The sequence below is a fragment of the Drosophila virilis genome, chromosome 2, assembly GCF_030788295.1.
Source record: "Drosophila virilis strain 15010-1051.87 chromosome 2, Dvir_AGI_RSII-ME, whole genome shotgun sequence".
Classification (NCBI taxonomy): Eukaryota; Metazoa; Arthropoda; class Insecta; order Diptera; family Drosophilidae; genus Drosophila; species Drosophila virilis.
The window spans coordinates 19109213-19126656 of NC_091544.1; the positions used below are offsets into that span (position 1 = coordinate 19109213).

The following is a 17444-nucleotide window of genomic DNA, read 5'->3' on the forward strand; positions in this document are numbered from 1 at the left end:
CTCTTAAATCCTTAGAAATGTACTCAAAAAACCGCAATTGTAGATTTTAATATTGTAAGTTTTAAGTATTTATAACCTGGACGGATGGCTAGACTGAATTGGCGACATTGGCTCAAATTTTAAAAATAACATGGTCGCCCTTTAACTGCTTTTGAGGTTTTCAGCAAAAAATATTGCAATCGGAGTTGATATTTTATAAAAATTTTGCTCACAAAAGTATGCACTTTGTATGCTGTTTAAGGTGTTAGTCTCGATTTTTATAACTCATACGTGCATTTACATTTAGTTTTTCGAATAATGCTATGACTAGAAATACGCCACAATCAAATTTCATGATTTTCCAAAAGCACGATATGGTATCCACTTTTACTGCCTATAAAGTAAAAAGTTTAGAATCTTAGCTCTTACGGTTATATATATATTTATATATACACTTCAACTATTTAGGTAATGGTTAACAAATCTCATTAGGCACTACTTTCGCCAGCTGCAACAGGCGTTAGATTGATCAAGTTATTACTGCTCTCCGCCAGCTCCGCAATGGATACACGACCGCGCTGCTTGATGAACTTGGCCACGGCGGCGAGTTCCGCTTCCGAGACGTAGATAAATTTGCCGCGATCATCGATGACGCCAGTTAAGGTGCCATTTTCCTGCAGCTCCTGAATGCGATCGATGGCCTGCTGCGTTTTCAGTTTGAAGGCTGTGGCCAAATCTTCTAATAGAACGACTTTGTTATCCTTAATGTACTGTATGAAGTCGGCTAGAAGGCTCTCCTTATCATCGGCATCGCCTTCTTCGAAGCCCTCTTCTTCGATGCTAAATGCTGCTTTCATTTTTAGGTACTCCTCGTGCTCTTTGCGCTCGCGCTCTTCCTTGGCCAAGCGATCAGCCTCGGCTTTTTTGCGCTCTACTTCCGCATCGAGGTCCTCCTGTTGCTTTCGTTCCGCATCTTCTTTGGCCTCCTTCACCTTTCGTTGCTCGCGATCGTGCAGCTCTTGCTCGCGCTGTAGACGTTTCTGCTCCTTCGCCTCCATTTTGGCGCGTTTCTTAGCGCCCATCTTTTCATCCAGCACAGCGCCCTGTGGCACACGCGGCCCATTCTCGTCACCAGCAGCAGCTGCTTCGTCGTCATCAGAGTCTACGGCTGCGGCGGGGGCAGCTGCAGCTGCAACAGCAGGAGCATTTTGATTCTGACGTAATCGATTGCGCTGATTCCGCGCTATTTGGGCACGTCGCGGAACGCCTTCCTGAGCACGCTGTGGGACGCCACGTTGAGGTTGCGCAGCTGCCTTTGTTTCTAATTGGAAAGTGGATTGTTGCAAGATATGTAAAATGGAAAATTTTCTTATGTCTTACCTGTCTTAGCATTTTTACTCTGCAGGAAATAAAGCGTAATCAGGATAAGCAGCAGCGCTGTTGCAATACCAACGAGTAATATCAGGTCCATTATCTGTTTAAAATTGCACTATAAATGCCAAAATGTAAAACGTCAACAAATCGCTCAGCTGTTTTGCCAGCGTTGCCAGATGGGTCTGACCTTGATTGCTGTTTGTATGGGAGTGTATGTGGCTTATGACTGCCAAGTGGCAGCTCTCTCGCTGTCAAATGGAAACTTGTCAATGTAGCCACTTTGCCTTTTTCTCATGACGTGTCGGCGAGCCTAGTTGTTATAATACAAATAATCGAAGTTCGAGTGGAATTTCTTCAAAAACATGCGCAACCAATTTATTTGCCTGGCCCTGGTGCTATGCACGCTACACAGCGCCTGCGGATTATACTTTCACATATCGGAAACAGAGCGCAAATGCTTCATTGAAGAGGTGCCCGATGAGACAACTGTGATTGGTAAGCAGCGTCGTTGGCTGCTGGCTAAAGATCTGACACCTGTTTTCTCTTGCAGTTAATTACAAGGTGGAGCTGTATGATCCGCGTTCAAATGGCTTTATGCCATCATCGCCCGGCATTGGCATGCATGTAGAGGTGCGCGACAGTGATGATAAGGTGATTCTGTCGCGCGTTTACAGTTCGCAGGGCCGCATGTCGTTTACATCTCACACACCCGGCGAGCATGTCATCTGCATGTATTCCAACAGCACCGCCTGGTTCAATGGCGCCCAGCTTCGCGTGCATCTAGATATTCAGGTGGGCGAGCATGCCATCGACTATGCTAATGTGGCGCAGAAGGAGAAACTCACCGAGCTGCAGTTGCGCATACGTCAGCTGCTCGACCAGGTCGAACAGATTACAAAGGAGCAGAATTATCAGCGCTATCGGGAGGAGCGTTTCCGTCACACAAGCGAAAGCACCAATTCGCGTGTGCTGTGGTGGTCGCTGGCACAGACTGTGGTCCTGGTCTGCATGGGCTTCTGGCAGATGCGTCATCTTAAGAGTTTCTTCGAGGCTAAAAAGCTGGTGTGAGTTGAAGTGCACACCACAAGATGTCAATGGTTGTTGGTTGTTGGCCTTCATCTCGATCTGTATGCAACCAAATTGCAAATGCGAATTTCATCGATGTATCATCCAGATCCGTGTTTAGTTTTAATTGTCTAGTTGGTTTCGTATGCCGAGCTAAATACTTTTCTGCCTAATTTAATAAAAATCCATTGTAAAATAAGAAATGTGACTGAATGTGGCTGCAGCATCCTTATCACAGGGCTAGTCCCGTGACTCGCTTTAGTTGACTGAGCGCGGCTTCGCTTATCACTGCAACGGACAGGCACATGACTCGCAAAGACAGAGATAACCTGTCGCATTCGTTTTGTAGGCTCAAGATGCAATTACTCTGTTATTGCTTATATCGCAATGTTTGCTCTTGAGTTCACGCTGTCTACGAATTGAGCCAGTCGCCGGCTCTCGATCTTGTCGCTTAGTAGCTGCTCTGCTGTAGTGCGCAACGGACCTCGGTGTGGGTGTACGTACAAAAAAAAAAAAAACAAAGCACATTGTGAGACATAAAACCACAGCCGACCCACAAAAGCCGCAAGGCTAACGAATCGGACACATCGCTAGTAACCTGAGCTCTCCTAAGATAACAGAAACAGACAAACAAGTTACTCTCGAGACGTTGTTGAGTTTGTTTACGTCGAGCAGCAGCCGAAGCACCTGGAAAATGTTCCGCACCACGGAAATCGGCAGCGAAGAAAGTAAGTTTCCAACGATAAGATAAGGAAGATATAAACAGAGATTCTATCAACTGTCTATCTATATCTCTCTCTCTCCCTCTCCCTGTGGGCTTCATAGCCTTGCCTGCACTTGCGGAACTCACCCAGACGACGGTTGGTTCATTATCTGATTTTGGGGAGCACGAGAAGCTAAGAAAACCACGCAGCTCGTTACCCAACTATGGCTTTGCGCCCATATCCAACATACGCATTGAGTACAAATATCCACGAGCCGTCTTCTTCATACTGGCCACCAAGTTCTTTGAGGCCTTTGCAGCAAATGGCATGCGCAGTAAGTGAAAATCGAATGGTGTGAGTCCAAGTTGTGATGTGTGACCCACATTATAGCAGCACAATGCAGTTGCCTTAGGTCGTTTACAGTAATCTTCCATTGTATTGTCGAAATATTCCGAAAGTCAAGCTTATCAGTAACAGCAGAAGTGCATGCATGCACAATGGGAGGTCTCATTGATAGCCTATGCGGATGATCACAAGGTCTTCTCTCAATAGGAGCGATTTATTGTATACCCTAAATCCATTTGTGTGTGGGTAGAAGGAAACTAGGGGTTTTAAAGGTAGCTCGTAACCCGCTGTTTAGGGTAACTCTTTGGCACTATTTTATTATACTTTGCTTGTGGGAAGTAATAGAAAATGGCCCAGATTTCAGTGCAGTCATTTAATGGACTATATCATGGTCTATAGTGGCTCAATTTCTGCAATTAAATTTAATAACAATTGAGTCAAATGTGAAATATATGTATATTGTGTACGCATGTTATTCTGTTTACACAGGTGGTTTTTTTTTTCAACAGATTGAACGAATGAAATTAAGGTGTAATTCTCTTCCATAAACCCAATTTCCGTACATATTTCGGATACAATTGATATTTTCTCAACTGTTTTCAAACTTTATTTGAAATGTAAAATATGGTGAAATATTAAGTATTAAAGATTTTGGAATCTTTAATCATGTTTTGTTGTGTTCAAAAACAGAAACTAATGAATAGCATATAAATATTAAATATTAAAATAAACAATAAGCCAGCAAAGTTCCATAGCCCCTCGAAGTATATTTATATAAAAATTCATTGTATTTTCATTATGCAACATTTAATATTTACCAAATTAAAGCAATTAATCCATTTTCCCATTTTCCCAGCCATACTGGTGCTCTTTTTGCGCGATGATCTCAACTTTACGGAAGGCTTCTCCACAATTGTGCTGCACATATTTAACTTTTTTGGACAGTTCTGTCCCATTATTGGTGCCATACTGGCGGACAGTTACATGGGCAATATTCGCACCATATCGGGATTCTGTTTTCTCTATGGCTTTGGTTGGATTCTGCTGACCATGACATCAGTGCCATATATGGGCTTGCCCGTCATAGCATTGTGAGTAGGGTATATTGGGAATCTACGAGTCTTGCTAAAAAAAACATTTGTACATATATTTGTTGCAGCTTGCTGGTATCGATCTCCTTCATAGCTGTGGGGAATGGATCTGTACGCGCCTGCATCACTTCGCTGGGTGCACTACAATTTAAGCTACCCGAGCAATCTGTCCATTTGACAGAGTATTTCTCCTTCTATTACTTTGTCTACTATTTTGGAATCTTTTTGAGCAAAATTCTGCCGCCGCTGGTGCGCGCCAACACGCAATGTTTTGATAAGACAACATGCTATCCGGCTGTCTTTGGCACGCTGGGCAGCTCCTTCATGGTGGCTTGGGGTAAGTATCATGGTGAGCTCTAATCCTTCCATCCGGATCAGTGAATAACGCTTTTGGCAGTCATCTTTCTGATGGGCAAATGCTTCTACAAGCCGGAGAAATTGTCTGGCGATAATATACTCTTCAAATTCTGTGGCTGCATTAAAGCAGCGCTGGTGGAGAAGTGGCGACGACGCAAGTCCGCCAAGAGATGTAACTATTGGTTGCACAATGCCGTGGGGCTATACGATGCGTATTTTGTGACGGATGTGTCCAAAGTGTTGCGCGTGAGTAGGATTCGTTGCCAACCATTCATGTAATAGCAAATTATCTTTATAGATTAGCAAGCTGTTCATTCCGCTGCCAGTTTACTTTGCTCTGCTCGCACAGCAGGACTCCAGCTGGACGTTTCAGGCGGCTATGATGAACACCACAGTTTTGGGTGTGACCATTGAGCCGGATCAGGCGAAGGCCGTAGGACCCATCTTTCTCTTTATGCTCATTCCCCTTTGGCAATACGCGACCGCTCCAATGTTGCGGCGACTGTTCCACTGGGAGTTGCAGCCGCTGCATAGCGTCACCGTTGGAGGAATTTGCTCAGCTGGCGCCTTCTTCTGTGCCGGCATTCTGCAAGATCGCATTATGGTGGGTTAATAATTCATTCTTAATTCAAAATTATTTAAAATAGTTTCTTTTAGCAATCGCCAAGTCAGAGCATCAACATTGCCTGGCAGCTTCCACAATTTCTGCTGCTCATGCTGGGGGAATTGTTGCTGTCCATTCCGGGTCTGCAGTTTGCATTTACCCAGGCGCCGTCCTCAATGAAATCTGTTGTCACTGCCGCCTGGTTTTTGAATAATGCCTTTGGTAATCTCATTGTGGTGCTAGTTACCGAAGTAAATGCGCTTAGCTCTCAAAAGGCTGAGTATTTCTTTTATGCCATGCTTATGCTGGTGTGCATCATAATCTTTGCCCTGCTGGCCTATGACTATGGGCTGCAGGAGCGAAAGAGCGACATTCATGCAAGAGATTTAGTTGTGTTGCTGCCCAATGTGCAGGACAATGTGCCTAGTTCTAGCATTCGGAGCGGGAGCGTGTAGTTGCAACTAATGTACTCCCGTATTGTATTTGGCTAAATCTAACGACTGTTTCAAGTTCCGATAAAGTGTGAAATGTCTAGAAGTTTAGTTGCCAAGTGTCTTCAGTTTTAACAGTCATTTCAAGGATAAGCGCTAGATGCCGGAAACTCGACCATACCAATATAAACGGAACACCGGAAAGAATGAAAGACGAATAGGTCCTTTAATATAATTACTTGTAATTTATTTACACACATACACCCTCGGAGAATGACAAGAAATAAACATAAAAACGATGGTGATTGAAATCATTCGAGTATCTTGAACATGTACTGTAACTCCAGATTTGTATCATCGGCCAGATCTGTGCAGTGAACTCCATTCAATACCTTGGAGATGCCATATTTGGAGCGCAACGTGTGCGGACGCAGCAGTTTGGCAATTTCAGGATCCATTGGACCGCAAAAACTGCGAAACTCCTGATGTGAATTCTTCTCAGGATCCTCGCTGGTTATTTCCAGGCACATGCATACGCCACTGGCTAGCTGAGCTACCATAGGTATAAATTCAGGTAGAACACCCCGATAGACCTCGTAGAACTCTTCACAATTAACACGCGCCATGAGCAGCATACGCATGGCTGTTATCTTGAAGCCAGATGTAAGTATTTCATTTAAAATTTGGCCCAGATACCCGTCCTTGATGATGTGCGGCTTTATAATAGCCAGTGTGCTGTTCTTAAAACGACATTCTTTGATAATGCTGTGACGTTCCTCGAAGAAAAACTTTAGGTCCTTGGCTACATTCTCCTCCCGTTCCGGGCAATAGAAGCCATAGCGAACCTCTTCGCGCTCAAACAGCTGCTGCATGCTAGGCGACAATACGATGGTCGTTGAGGCGTTCTCTGTGTTGTACTTTGAACAGGCAGACATGATCTCTGCAACATTGTCACCTATTAGCTCCAAACTAATGGCTGGTCCTGTCAGCAGCTCGTTCATCAGTACACTGTTTGAAGCAGTTTCTAAGGTTATTATGTGCATTAGCTTTGGGATTCGGAATACTCACGAGGTGTGCACATCATCATCCTGCTTGCTGGCCAGGAACTGTGTGACAGTTTTTGGCGAAAACTGAACCATTAAAGCGTTGTTAATATTGATCTTGTTCTCAATCAGCGTGGTGAGAAACTCGCCCAAGTTTTTTGGCCACATGCTACTCTTGAGCAGCACAAACCCGCTGTAAGACGCTGTTAGCTTACAGAGAACAGCTCAGGTATAGACACCAATCAAATTGACTTACCGCTTGCGGTATTTTGCCAAGGTGTTGCGTGTTATTTCGTCCGCATAGTCGACAATATCGAATGGACGCCCAAACACATTGATCTTGGAGCCCACAAAGAAATCGCGCGTTGTAAGTTCGGGAATTTTAGTGCGGCGCAGAAAGGTTCTCTTACTGCGCTGATCAAACTGTTAACGATAATTTAGCTGGCTGCAGCGACTGTGATGTACAATAATAACTTACCACTTCGATTGCATTGTCGCTCAAATGATATGTTAATAGATAAGTGCGTGTTATTCCCGCTTCGACATGAAACCATTCGGCTACAAAACAAAGTCTGCCACTTTGTGCGGCCATTGTTTGTTTGATGTACGATTATAATTAATATACAATGTGAATTTACTGCTAGTGGCAGTTGTCGAATGACTATTTTTACTTTGCATGTTTTGTTTGGGCAACAAAATTTAAAAGCGTGCTTCTTCTTGCCCGCGTTGCTAAAGCGACAATGCTGCCAGAGTTGCCAGACATCTACAACTACAGTAGACTTATCGGGATTTGTGTATACTGTAAGCCCATATAATGACATGCGAGTGAACAGAAGTTTGACCTTTTGATTTTTAGTTTATTTTAATTCCCTTTATTTACAGGAAACAAAAAGTTAATAAATTGCAAATGTAACTTCGCAATGAATTGGTTGTAGCTTTTTCCATTTGTTGTTGTTGCTGTGGCGAAAATCCAGCGTAAAATTAATGTATCTCTTGCTCCTTTCCAGCTGTTTTCGTAAACATACCGTATTTTCTGCTCAAGTTTGTGTTTTGGAATAAGTGTTTATGAAGGTGTGTGTGTGTGTGCAGGTTTATGTGTGTGTGTGTGACTTAACGGTATAGGGGCCTCGGCTAACGCTACGACTATTACTCCAAAAATGCCCATACAGCTAGCTGCTTAAGCGGCTGGTTTCTTTTCTTTGTCACCCTCCCCACCTTCGTCCTCATCCTCATCGTTCTGCGACAGGCTCGGTATGTTATCGTCAGAGTCGTCGTCTTCGTCGACATTGAAATCATCAAACTTGTTGTTCCAATCGCCGCCCGGGCTATTAAGGAAGTTGCCAAACATGCCGTTGTCCTTAGGATCTGAAAATCAAAAAAAAATATTGAATTTCGACCAGCCAGGTGTGAAGCTCGGACCAATTACCTTCTTCTTCGTCAGACTCGTCGCGCCACTTGGCAAAGTTGGCTTTCAGGAAATGCAATTTGGTCTTATCCGTGGTCAGCGTGGGCCAGTAGGGACCGCTCTCTTTCTTGGGTATTGTGAATTCAAGGCAGCGTCCAATATTCTTACTTGACACCTTCTCCGGATCAACCGAATGGAAAAAATTCAATGTGACTTCATATTTCTTGGAGGCATCCAGCGCGTTTACACCCTTGAAAGTGAAGCTGTTCTCTGTCACTCTGAAAACAAAGGAAAAAGCAAACAAAATTGAAACAGTGCTCCTTTTTTTCATTCAAGCGAGTAGACCTACTTGTGTTCAATGTCCTTGCATTCCACATCGATAATAACGTAGATCAAGTCGTTGCGCTGAGCCCACGAAACTGGTGGCGGAATTGGACTGTAATGGAAAGCAAAGAATTGTTTAAATAAACAAACAAGCAATCATCTAAAGCGCGGGTTGGGAACGGTTCGCTGATTGTATTTATCGTATCGATGGTACTTGATGTCATAGCAACCAAGGCATAGTCGGTTCCAGAAATGAATCCAAAGTGCAAGCTTAGGTAAAAATGTGGCGCTTAATTTGCATGAAAAGTCCATGCCGTGAAAATTATAACATTGGGGCAACACTCTTAAACAAAATTAGCGCCAACCTTAACATAACCTCAAATGTCAGCGACTCTTTGATGGCACCGCGCACTATCCAAAAATACAATGCAGTTGCGCATTGGACACGCCCACCGATATCACTGGGGGCAACACACTTTAGAAGTGTATACGAACATGCAACTATCAAGAAATAAGTACTCTAAGATGTGCCCTTTTCAGAAAATAGACGCCGCCGATGCCCCCGCAGCAAAAGCACGCGTCGCACAAAGAAGCCACAAAAAGAGCAGCCGAGCTGAGGCAACTAAAATTCGATATTCCTGCATGTTCTTACTGCACTTACCCTGCTGTCGACATTTTATTGTTGTTGCGTTGGCTGTATATTAATTTAATAAACCGCGGTCACTGCTCGCAAGTATATTTTCAGCAGAAAATGCGATTTTCAGCCAAATTGTCGGGCACAAATGAGAATGACTGCTCAGTAAGTCACACAGTGTTCGAGAACGTTCGTCCTATCGACTGACAGTTAATGCATTGCACAGCACTGTGTAGCTAACACTGGCAGCCTACATCTATACACATTCGATTAATATTAGACACACTATTCAACACTACTCGTTCTGTCATCTGCGTGAAAAGTATCAAGAGCAAGAGCGTAAAAGTGAGTGTGAGCTGTTACTTAACAAAAATTTTGCAAAAATTAAACTATTCAATTGTTTTTGTTTGGACAGCCATGTTGCGCATTACAGCCGGTAAACTCGCCAACGCCATGCGCGGCACCGTTGGAGTTACATCTTCGCGTATTGCCGCCGTGCGCTGCCTCCACGGCACCGAGGAATCGGCCGAGGAGTTCGACAAGCGTTACGAGAAATATTTCGCTCGCGAGGGCATTGATGGCTGGGAGATACGTAAGGGCATGAATGACCTGCTTGGTATGGATCTGGTGCCCAGCCCAAAGATAATAGAGTCTGGACTGCGCGCCTGTCGCCGTGTCAACGACATTGCCCTGGCCATCAGGTGGCTAGAGGGCTGCAAGGACAAATGTGGCGACCAGAAGGCTACCCTCTATCCCTATTTGCTGGAGAAGATCACACCGACCCTGAAGGAGCTTGGTGTGCCGACTATCGAAGAGCTGGGTTACGACAAGCCCGAATTGGCTCTTAAGTCCGTTTATGATATCTAAAGCGGCGTTTGCTTTAACGTTTTTCTTTAGTTTAATTGACACATTCAAGAAACACACACAAACAATTCCAATGTACTTCGTGCGGATGAACATGTTATTGGATTGCAAATAAAAAGGAGATTGGAGTAAGGCTACCACACATAAACCCCCTTCATTTTGTTTTGATTTTTTTGGTTATGCAACAGTGTCATGGGCAGGTTATGCTCTTGCGTACACGTTCAAGCATGCATGATAATCGATTAATCGTACCAGCATATTCATGCGATATTTCTAAACAAATTCGTTTATTGGAGTAACAAATTAAATGCGCACTATATATATACACGCTCTAGTTCCACTGCTTCAACAGTTCAGCTGCCTTGTCCAGATTAGCCTGCTTTTTAATGAAGCAGTAGCGGACAAAGTCCTCTCCCAAGTGTTTATTGGGTTCACTGTAAAAGGCACTGGGTGGTATGCCCTGGAGACCCATGTTCTTTGTCATCCACTTCGTAAACTTGTAGTCCCGATGTCTGTCTGGCTCTGAACTCAAGTCCAGCTTTTGTGCCAGTGGCGACCAATCGGCTAACATGAAATATCCGCCCTCCGGTATTGTGGGTCGCATGCCTGCATCACTCAGGAACTTGGCCATAAAATCCCTTTTTGGCTGCAACTCACGCGGCAAGGTAAGAAAGTAGCTTTCTGGCTTTCCCAGACGCGCCAACTCCACTTCAAAGCTGCGCGCCACTCCCTCTTGCAATGGCGTTGGACACGTATAAACAGAGTTTTGATGAACCATTTGCAAGTTTCTAATCAAGTCGTGGGGTCCGTAGGCCCATCCAATTTTCCAGCCAGTCACCGAAAACGTTTTTCCCGCCGAACCAATGGTAATCGTGCGATCCCACATGCCAGGTAGGGTGCAAATGCGGACATGCTCGACGCCATCGAAGACCAGCCATTCGTAGACCTCATCGGAAACACAGAGTACGTTCCACTTTCGACATAATTCAGCAATGCGTTCCAGTTCCTGGCGATGAAAGACCTTTCCGGTTGGGTTGTGTGGGGTGTTCAAAATGATCATTTTCGTTTTCTCATTGAAAAGCTTCTCCAGTTCAGCATCGTCTAGGACCCAGTCTGCAGAGCTGATGGGACCGTCTTTCTCACGCTAGCATAAATAATCAGATGATTTAAAGATTTTGAAAACAAAGCCTAAAATTACTAAGGTTTACCAATTTTAGTGGAATGAAGCGAGGCACGCCTCTCGCCATTTTGACCATTGGCTCATAGCAGTCAAAGAAGGGTTCAATGATGATGACCTCCTCACCCTCATCCACATGGCCCATTATGGTGGAGTAAAGGGCCTCATAGGCACCGGACGTAATCAGAATGTCGCTTAGCGGATTGAGCTCTTTTCCAACGAGGCCGCTGTAGAGCTTGGACAGCGCCTGAACCAAACGCACATGACCCTGACAATAATTACACACATTAGTTGATTTCGGAATCGTGCACAAATACATTACAAATAGTCCTATACTAGTAGGCCATTAAATCACGTACATTGCCCCTGGTGTACTGATGCAGCAGTGGATTCTTGTCCTTAGCAATGTCCGCCAACGAGTTGGTGACATACTCTGGTGCTGCATCATCGGGAAATCCTTGGCCCAGGTTCAAGGGCTTGTATTGCATGGCCAGCGCTATATATTCGTTCCACACGCTGGGCGTGCTTCCCTGCAGACGTTTGGGTAAATCAAACTTTTCCATGCTTTTGCTGCTGAACGCGGTCACCTTGTGGGTGTGTTGTTTTCGGTGGCTAGCAAAGATAGTGTGGCGAGGTAGAGCGCACACACGTCGATAATTCCTGAGAATCCGAAGTGAAGACATGTGTGTTTATAAAGTAAGCTTAAGGTACCGGTTATAAAAGCTTAAAGTGTGTGCGATGTTCAATTTAAAACTTGTGCTGGAACTGTGATTTGGTGTGACGTTGCATAATGGAAATAATGAAACAACAAAAAGCAAAATAGAAGCGACGCAAAAAGGCAAATTTGTTTATACTAACACATACGCACACACACATTGAACAACGCAAAGTAGCCCTCATGTAAATTGTGCCCGAATTGCTGTGCTTTTATCAGTTTTATGATGCCAGATATAAAGCATATTGTATAACGTTACTCTAAACGCCTGGGTTATTGTCTCGATTGTCAATTTACAGAGTGCTTACCATAAAAACATACGCGGCTTTTTCGCTCGAGATTCACTCGGTTCAAGCAGCTGTTCTTATCACTAGTTTAGGTAAGTTTCTCAACACTGAACACCAGGGCTGCATAAGCAGACCACAAGGCGCGCATTTACGTTGTTTAAATAATAAATTATATTTCGATAATTTAACATTCATATTTTCGGTATACATATTAAAGTGAACTCTTTATGAAATATTGATTTAATTATATACGTTCAGAAACACCATCAGCAATTTCATATATATAGTTTTCTTTAAATATGCCAGGAAACACATTTATATGGTCAGTCATACATGACAAATTGACGCACACGACAATTGAAAACAGGATTTGATGAAAATTAACTTACAGTTATTTCGCAATGACAATATATAGTTTATATTGTGTTTTGTACATAGTAAGTTCTGTATACATATATTGTACATAGATCTCCAAAATGGGACTCACTGTAAAAAGCGTTGATCTACCTTCTCTGTCAGCTGAGATCTATCAGTAAACATAAAATAGGCGCCTTATCATGTAGTCTCTTTTTTTTTCAAATTTATAATTTCAAATTTCCATTTGCATATTTTCACTATTTTCCAGGCAATTACCGAAAAGATTTTTTCCTACGATCCCAAAGTCATGTCCTGCATCCTTTCAAATCTATAACTGCCCATAATGGAGTTGCTAAACAGGATTATGATACCCTATTTAAATCAATTTAATGGAGGCGTAGCAAGGTGTCGATGATTTGAAACAATCTGATCTCTGCAGCCAGTAGGAGCTGAGTTCTCGAGTCTCTGAGAGGCCGGACAGACGGATAGTCGATTCTGGATTTTATAAGGCCTCATTCTGCCAGTTGCAAAAACTTGCATAAAGCTATTATTCTATTTTTCAGTGTGTTTGTTTAGTGTTTAAAATATGAATTCCTTATTATTAATAAATTCGTTTTTTTTTCACTAGTGTTGTGAAGTAACTATCTATAAATGTATTTAAGGCACTCGAAATCATGTTTAAAGTTTATTTATAAAAACTGCATGTTAATTACATAAAAATGAAAGTACAAATCATTAGAATATTACAATTGACAAATGATTAATAACATTTATTAGTATTTTAAACATAAGTGTAAGTGATATATATGTGTAAGTACGTCATATGTTATACAGGTTGAAGTTCTTTATATGCATCAATATTCGTTTGCTTGAGTTTTAACAAAGTAAAGCTACTAAACTTAAATCACAGATAACACTAACGTGTTTGTTACAATATATGTATGGTAAGTATGTTTTTATATTTGTATATGTGAATGTACATATACGGGCTACGAAATTATTGGCAGCTTGCCGATTGAAATCATAGAATGCATAACAAGACCGCTTAAATCCTACTTAGAAAATCTCTAACATTATTTTAGTAATTGCGTGTAACGAGCTTTGCCACAATTTTGTTGTTGTTGTTGTTGTTGTTGTTCTACTATTACCTTAAATGCAACAATTCGCTTATGTACTATCAAACAATATGTTTGTGAGTGTGTTTTAAGTAGAGTCAACTGAAGAGGTTCTTCTCAAAGGATATGCGCTGGTTAGTTTCTTAGACGTCGTTCCCTGTGAATGGCACACGTTTGGCGCTATGCGAATGGCAAAAATTAAATTTAAAAAAATACGAACGTAACTGTACTTAGTTCTGTTGCTACTGTTTGATATGGACGTGTGGGTGGGATTTGTGGCACTGCTTAGACATGCACTTCCGGGCAATCCTCATCCTTAATCGACGTATACTGTACTTTCTTGGCCACATTATCGAACACCGGCGTCATCATGAACTTCAATTTGTCGCGACTGACATAGACGAGGGCCACCAGCAGACCCAGCAGGATCATGCTGAGCACAATCAGCAGAAAGATCAATGTGGCCGTGTGTCCACTAATGTGCGGCTGTAGCTGCCCGTAGAGCTGTTCATCCTCGGCGATGTTCAGGAATGAAGCAGCTGCTTCCATCGCAGCTGCACACTCGCTCATGTCCAGTTGCAGGATGTGCGCCGGCGCCGGATCAACGTGTTGCAGACCGTGGAAGCACATGAGGCTATCCTGATTACGCACCTGTACGCGCGTCGCCTGCAACCACGTGCGGAAAGGCGATATTTTGCAATCACACACAAAGGGATTCAGATTAAAGTCAACAACCAGATTGACGGTGCGATTCTCGCGTTCCTGCAGCTGGTTGAGCAGCCGCATATCGCTGGGCTTGACAAACTCAAATTTGTTGCGCTCCAGATCAAGAAAGCGCAGATTGTTTAGGCAGCGCACCTCAAAATTGATGTCCTTCAGCAGATTATCACCTAGATGCAGATCGAGCAGCGCAGGCAGATCACAAAACACGTTGCGATCCTTGAAGTGCGTAATCTCGTTCTGCTCCAGATGCAGTTTTTGCAGCTTGACCAGCTGGCTGTTCACGAAGATGTCGTGCAGATCCTCGCTCAGCTGCGGCGAGCTGTGATCCTCAAAGGCATCGGTCAGATGGAGGCTCTGCAGATTGACAAAGTTGGAGAAAACGCGTGGATGGTGGTGGTTCACCTCATCGTCGAAGCGCGATATGCTCAGATTGTTGTGGTTCAGGATGAGCCGCTCCACGTGCGGTACATGATGGTAGCTCTTGCCGCGTATCTCGCGTATGTGATTGCTGCTCATGTCCACGATCTTCAGCTGCTTGTAGTCATTGATGCTGCCAAAGACATTCCATGGCAGCTCCGTAATGTAGTTGCCCGTAAAGATAAGTATCTCCACCTGCTCGGGCATGTACTCCAGCACGCTGGTGTTGCGCAAGCCCGCATTTGTGCAGTTCACAATGAACTGAACGGTCTTCTCGTACATCTCGTTGCCGCAGGAGCAGGCCACCGGAAAATTGGGCCCGCAGCTGGACGAGCTCTCGGCGCTGCCCAGCGACAGAGCTGCGCTAATGGCCAGCAAAGCCACGAGCAGCATTTGCGGCTGCACCTGCGGTTCGTTGGCCATCTCTTTACCACTTCGACACAGAGCTGCAATTAATAGTGAAGTGCAAATGTTTTATTAGTTGCGAATGCATTTTAAAGTGAGCTGAAAACCAAAAAGCCGCCCGCAACATGCAGCTGCTCGGCAGCGCTCTCATGGAGGCAAATTTATGCTTTACAACCTGCAGATTTATGAGTTTATGAAAGGCTAAACATTGCATAAGAGTAAGCACAACATCATCTCTCTCTCTCTCTCTCTCTCTCCCTATCAACCCCCCGCCAGCAATCAACGGCAACCATGGCGTATGGGTAATTTCTGTTTAGTGCTAAAGTTTTTGGCAGCGCCAGCCACAATAAACGCCATAAGGGCACTCAAGCGAACTGACGAGGAATCCACATAAAGTTCAAACCCCCACTCGCACCACCTGCCGACCGTGTCCCGCCTCCATGCGACCGCAGGCAGCAGTAAACCTTATTATTTTTCGGCTTTTATTGCTATTTGTTTAGCATCGACTGAAACGCAAAACGAGCCACAGAAGTGGCCAAAAAAACACTTTAAGAGTTTAAGCAAAATAATCAATGCATTTACAAGGAAGGATTCTTAAATTTGATTCAAGTTACACACTTTTCCTTAGCACCACATATGGCAAAGGCGCTCGTGATTAACTACAGCGATTATAGTTCGATTTTTATGAAATGTGTGTAAGAACCGAAGCATGTAAAAATGCATTTTTATAATTTTTGTGGGAACGGGGGTGGGGTATCCAAAAAGTGAAATATTCCTATTCAGGATTGCGATGTTGATTTTAAATTATTTTGTGAAAAAGGGGCGATTTACCAAAGTCATGAAATAAATTTAATTTAGACCAAGAATAAATTACGGGCTTAAAGTTGCCTTCTTTTGCTGTTAGAAATACTTTCACAAGACCGCCGATTTCCACTTAATTTATTATTGGCCTTAAAATGCAACGCATATCTTTTAGACAGTTGCAAACGGTATTTTAATCTGGTCTGCAAGCCCAAATATACATTTTTGGTAGCTAGGTTTACGGTTAAATCCAACTGAACGTATTTAGATTTGCTTCAAAATCTATGTTTTGGTTCGAACTTCGAGTTCATATGTGTTCATAATTTAAAGCCCAACTAATTTTTATTAAAAATATAGCTCATTTCGTGTTCCGGCTCTGCTGCTTTTGTGATTTGATTTTGGGTTCGGTTTATAGGAAAAATAAATAGGAATAAATAGGAAAATAATAGATAAGTAAATAAATCAAGAAATAACGTTCAAATTCTGAAACGAGCTTATCATCAATCAAACTTCAATTACATTATAATTAGACATTAGTCTGAAAGGCCAGCCCTTTCAAGTAGGTGTCCACTTCAGCTGCGAGCAATACGAGTTCAAGTACCCACCTAATACCTGTAGCTCGTGGTGACTACTTTTTTTTTCGAATATGGCCGACTTTATGAGCCTAACGTGTGCCTGCCATAAAGAGTGGGAATGTGTAAAAGTGCCCAGCTCCATATATTTCTCTATATTTCTCGCTATCTCTCTCATTGTGTCTATCTCTTCTCTTGGCCATTGAATACCGCATTTTGTGGCCACTGCTGTGCAGCTCAATTAGTCGCTGCTGCGTGTACCTGCCGTCCATTCTCTCAATTCAATTGCTTCACTGTAGCTGCCGTTTGTCCGTGCAGCTGTGGCCAGGGGTCATCGAATGCTAATGAGCGCATCCAATACCTGGCACCAAATTGAAAGCTAACGGCAATTTAATGGCCTCTGTTCTCGTCGTCAGAGTTCCAATTATTGGTGCTGGCAAATATGTTGCAGGGTTTGAAATCGCATTTTACGGCACAAATTGACACTTTAATGGGGCGCAGGAGAAACGCAAAAAGTCGAAGAAGCTGAAGTAACAGAAGAAGCAGGGTAGGAAAGCGTCTGTCACTTGGACGTTAACCAACACGTAAACATGAAAGCACGGGCGTACGGGCTGTTGTTGTTGCTGCATTTGGTGTGTTTTTCATTACATTTCTT

General features: G+C 43.3%; 8 protein-coding genes across 9 annotated transcripts in view; 3 read left to right on the top strand and 5 right to left on the bottom strand.

Moving 5' to 3' along the window:
* Window positions 1–397: 397 nt before the first annotated feature.
* Ddrgk1 (DDRGK domain containing 1) lies at window positions 398–1561 on the bottom strand. Its single transcript, XM_002053359.4, has 2 exons — window positions 1360–1561; window positions 398–1300 (listed from the first exon to the last, which is right to left on the bottom strand). The coding sequence occupies exons 1-2, from the start codon at window positions 1448–1450 to the stop codon at window positions 468–470; spliced, it is 924 nt and encodes a 307-aa protein (XP_002053395.1). The 5' UTR covers window positions 1451–1561; the 3' UTR covers window positions 398–467.
* A 64-nt stretch (window positions 1562–1625) lies between these two features.
* Window positions 1626–2621, top strand: LOC6630123 (transmembrane p24 trafficking protein eclair). The gene is made up of 2 exons (XM_002053358.4): window positions 1626–1848; window positions 1904–2621. The coding sequence occupies exons 1-2, from the start codon at window positions 1716–1718 to the stop codon at window positions 2419–2421; spliced, it is 651 nt and encodes a 216-aa protein (XP_002053394.1). The 5' UTR covers window positions 1626–1715; the 3' UTR covers window positions 2422–2621.
* A 272-nt stretch (window positions 2622–2893) lies between these two features.
* LOC6630122 (peptide transporter family 1) lies at window positions 2894–6261 on the top strand. The gene is made up of 7 exons (XM_002053357.4): window positions 2894–3146; window positions 3244–3456; window positions 4324–4558; window positions 4627–4895; window positions 4956–5161; window positions 5214–5519; window positions 5573–6261. The coding sequence occupies exons 1-7, from the start codon at window positions 3113–3115 to the stop codon at window positions 5972–5974; spliced, it is 1665 nt and encodes a 554-aa protein (XP_002053393.1). The 5' UTR covers window positions 2894–3112; the 3' UTR covers window positions 5975–6261.
* nmdyn-D7 (nucleoside diphosphate kinase homolog 7) lies at window positions 6173–7698 on the bottom strand. Its single transcript, XM_002053356.4, has 4 exons — window positions 7472–7698; window positions 7250–7416; window positions 7019–7186; window positions 6173–6958 (listed from the first exon to the last, which is right to left on the bottom strand). Exons 1-4 carry the CDS (start codon window positions 7583–7585, stop codon window positions 6262–6264), a joined length of 1146 nt encoding a protein of 381 aa, XP_002053392.1. The 5' UTR covers window positions 7586–7698; the 3' UTR covers window positions 6173–6261.
* A 131-nt stretch (window positions 7699–7829) lies between these two features.
* On the bottom strand, window positions 7830–9550 carry p23. The gene is made up of 4 exons (XM_002053355.4): window positions 9384–9550; window positions 8748–8834; window positions 8420–8676; window positions 7830–8358 (listed from the first exon to the last, which is right to left on the bottom strand). Exons 1-4 carry the CDS (start codon window positions 9395–9397, stop codon window positions 8171–8173), a joined length of 546 nt encoding a protein of 181 aa, XP_002053391.1. The 5' UTR covers window positions 9398–9550; the 3' UTR covers window positions 7830–8170.
* A 10-nt stretch (window positions 9551–9560) lies between these two features.
* On the top strand, window positions 9561–12058 carry COX5A (Cytochrome c oxidase subunit 5A). The gene is made up of 2 exons (XM_002053354.4): window positions 9561–9701; window positions 9772–12058. Exon 2 carries the CDS (start codon window positions 9774–9776, stop codon window positions 10221–10223), a length of 450 nt encoding a protein of 149 aa, XP_002053390.1. The 5' UTR covers window positions 9561–9701; window positions 9772–9773; the 3' UTR covers window positions 10224–12058.
* Window positions 10491–12498, bottom strand: Kyat (Kynurenine aminotransferase). 2 transcript variants are annotated; one of them, XM_015171945.3, is made up of 4 exons: window positions 12421–12498; window positions 11757–12057; window positions 11429–11665; window positions 10491–11364 (listed from the first exon to the last, which is right to left on the bottom strand). In XM_015171945.3, exons 1-4 carry the CDS (start codon window positions 12429–12431, stop codon window positions 10552–10554), a joined length of 1362 nt encoding a protein of 453 aa, XP_015027431.1. In that variant the 5' UTR covers window positions 12432–12498; the 3' UTR covers window positions 10491–10551. The 2 variants fall into 2 exon arrangements, with proteins under 2 accessions (XP_015027431.1, XP_015027432.1); XM_015171946.3 differs by lacking the exon at window positions 12421–12498 and adding an exon at window positions 12272–12312.
* A 930-nt stretch (window positions 12499–13428) lies between these two features.
* Window positions 13429–17444, bottom strand: part of LOC6630117 (trophoblast glycoprotein) — a 61927-nt gene continuing 57911 nt past the window's right edge. Inside the window, exon 4 of the mRNA XM_002053352.4 lies at window positions 13429–15457. Coding sequence (XP_002053388.1) covers window positions 14157–15434 — 1278 coding nt within the window. The 5' untranslated portion in view covers window positions 15435–15457 and the 3' untranslated portion in view covers window positions 13429–14156. The remainder of the gene's footprint in view (window positions 15458–17444) is intronic.

Bases quoted from the DNA above. Each gene is read 5' to 3' on its own strand.
- COX5A (XM_002053354.4), top strand. From the start codon at position 9,774: ATGTTGCGCATTACAGCCGGTAAACTCGCCAACGCCATGCGCGGCACC.
- LOC6630123 (XM_002053358.4), top strand. From the start codon at position 1,716: ATGCGCAACCAATTTATTTGCCTGGCCCTGGTGCTATGCACGCTACAC. The intron at 1,849-1,903 runs GTAAGCAGCGTC...TTTCTCTTGCAG, and splicing joins CGATGAGACAACTGTGATTG to TTAATTACAAGGTGGAGCTG.
- p23 (XM_002053355.4), bottom strand. The intron at 8,677-8,747 runs GTAGGTCTACTC...CTTTGTTTTCAG, and splicing joins TGCAAGGACATTGAACACAA to AGTGACAGAGAACAGCTTCA. The intron at 8,359-8,419 runs GTAATTGGTCCG...TTTGATTTTCAG, and splicing joins CGAGTCTGACGAAGAAGAAG to ATCCTAAGGACAACGGCATG.
- LOC6630122 (XM_002053357.4), top strand. From the start codon at position 3,113: ATGTTCCGCACCACGGAAATCGGCAGCGAAGAAA. The intron at 4,559-4,626 runs GTGAGTAGGGTA...TATTTGTTGCAG, and splicing joins GGCTTGCCCGTCATAGCATT to CTTGCTGGTATCGATCTCCT. The intron at 5,162-5,213 runs GTGAGTAGGATT...TTATCTTTATAG, and splicing joins ATGTGTCCAAAGTGTTGCGC to ATTAGCAAGCTGTTCATTCC.
- nmdyn-D7 (XM_002053356.4), bottom strand. From the start codon at position 7,585: ATGGCCGCACAAAGTGGCAGACTTTGTTTTGTAGCCGAATGGTTTCAT. The intron at 7,417-7,471 runs GTAAGTTATTAT...TATCGTTAACAG, and splicing joins GCGACAATGCAATCGAAGTG to TTTGATCAGCGCAGTAAGAG. The intron at 7,187-7,249 runs GTAAGTCAATTT...AGCGTCTTACAG, and splicing joins TTGGCAAAATACCGCAAGCG to CGGGTTTGTGCTGCTCAAGA.
- Kyat (XM_015171946.3), bottom strand. From the start codon at position 12,297: ATGAGGGCTACTTTGCGTTGTTCAAT. The intron at 11,666-11,756 runs GTACGTGATTTA...AATTATTGTCAG, and splicing joins ATCAGTACACCAGGGGCAAT to GGTCATGTGCGTTTGGTTCA. The intron at 11,365-11,428 runs GTAAACCTTAGT...TATTTATGCTAG, and splicing joins GCTTCATTCCACTAAAATTG to CGTGAGAAAGACGGTCCCAT.
- Ddrgk1 (XM_002053359.4), bottom strand. From the start codon at position 1,450: ATGGACCTGATATTACTCGTTGGTATTGCAACAGCGCTGCTGCTTATC. The intron at 1,301-1,359 runs GTAAGACATAAG...CTTTCCAATTAG, and splicing joins GAGTAAAAATGCTAAGACAG to AAACAAAGGCAGCTGCGCAA.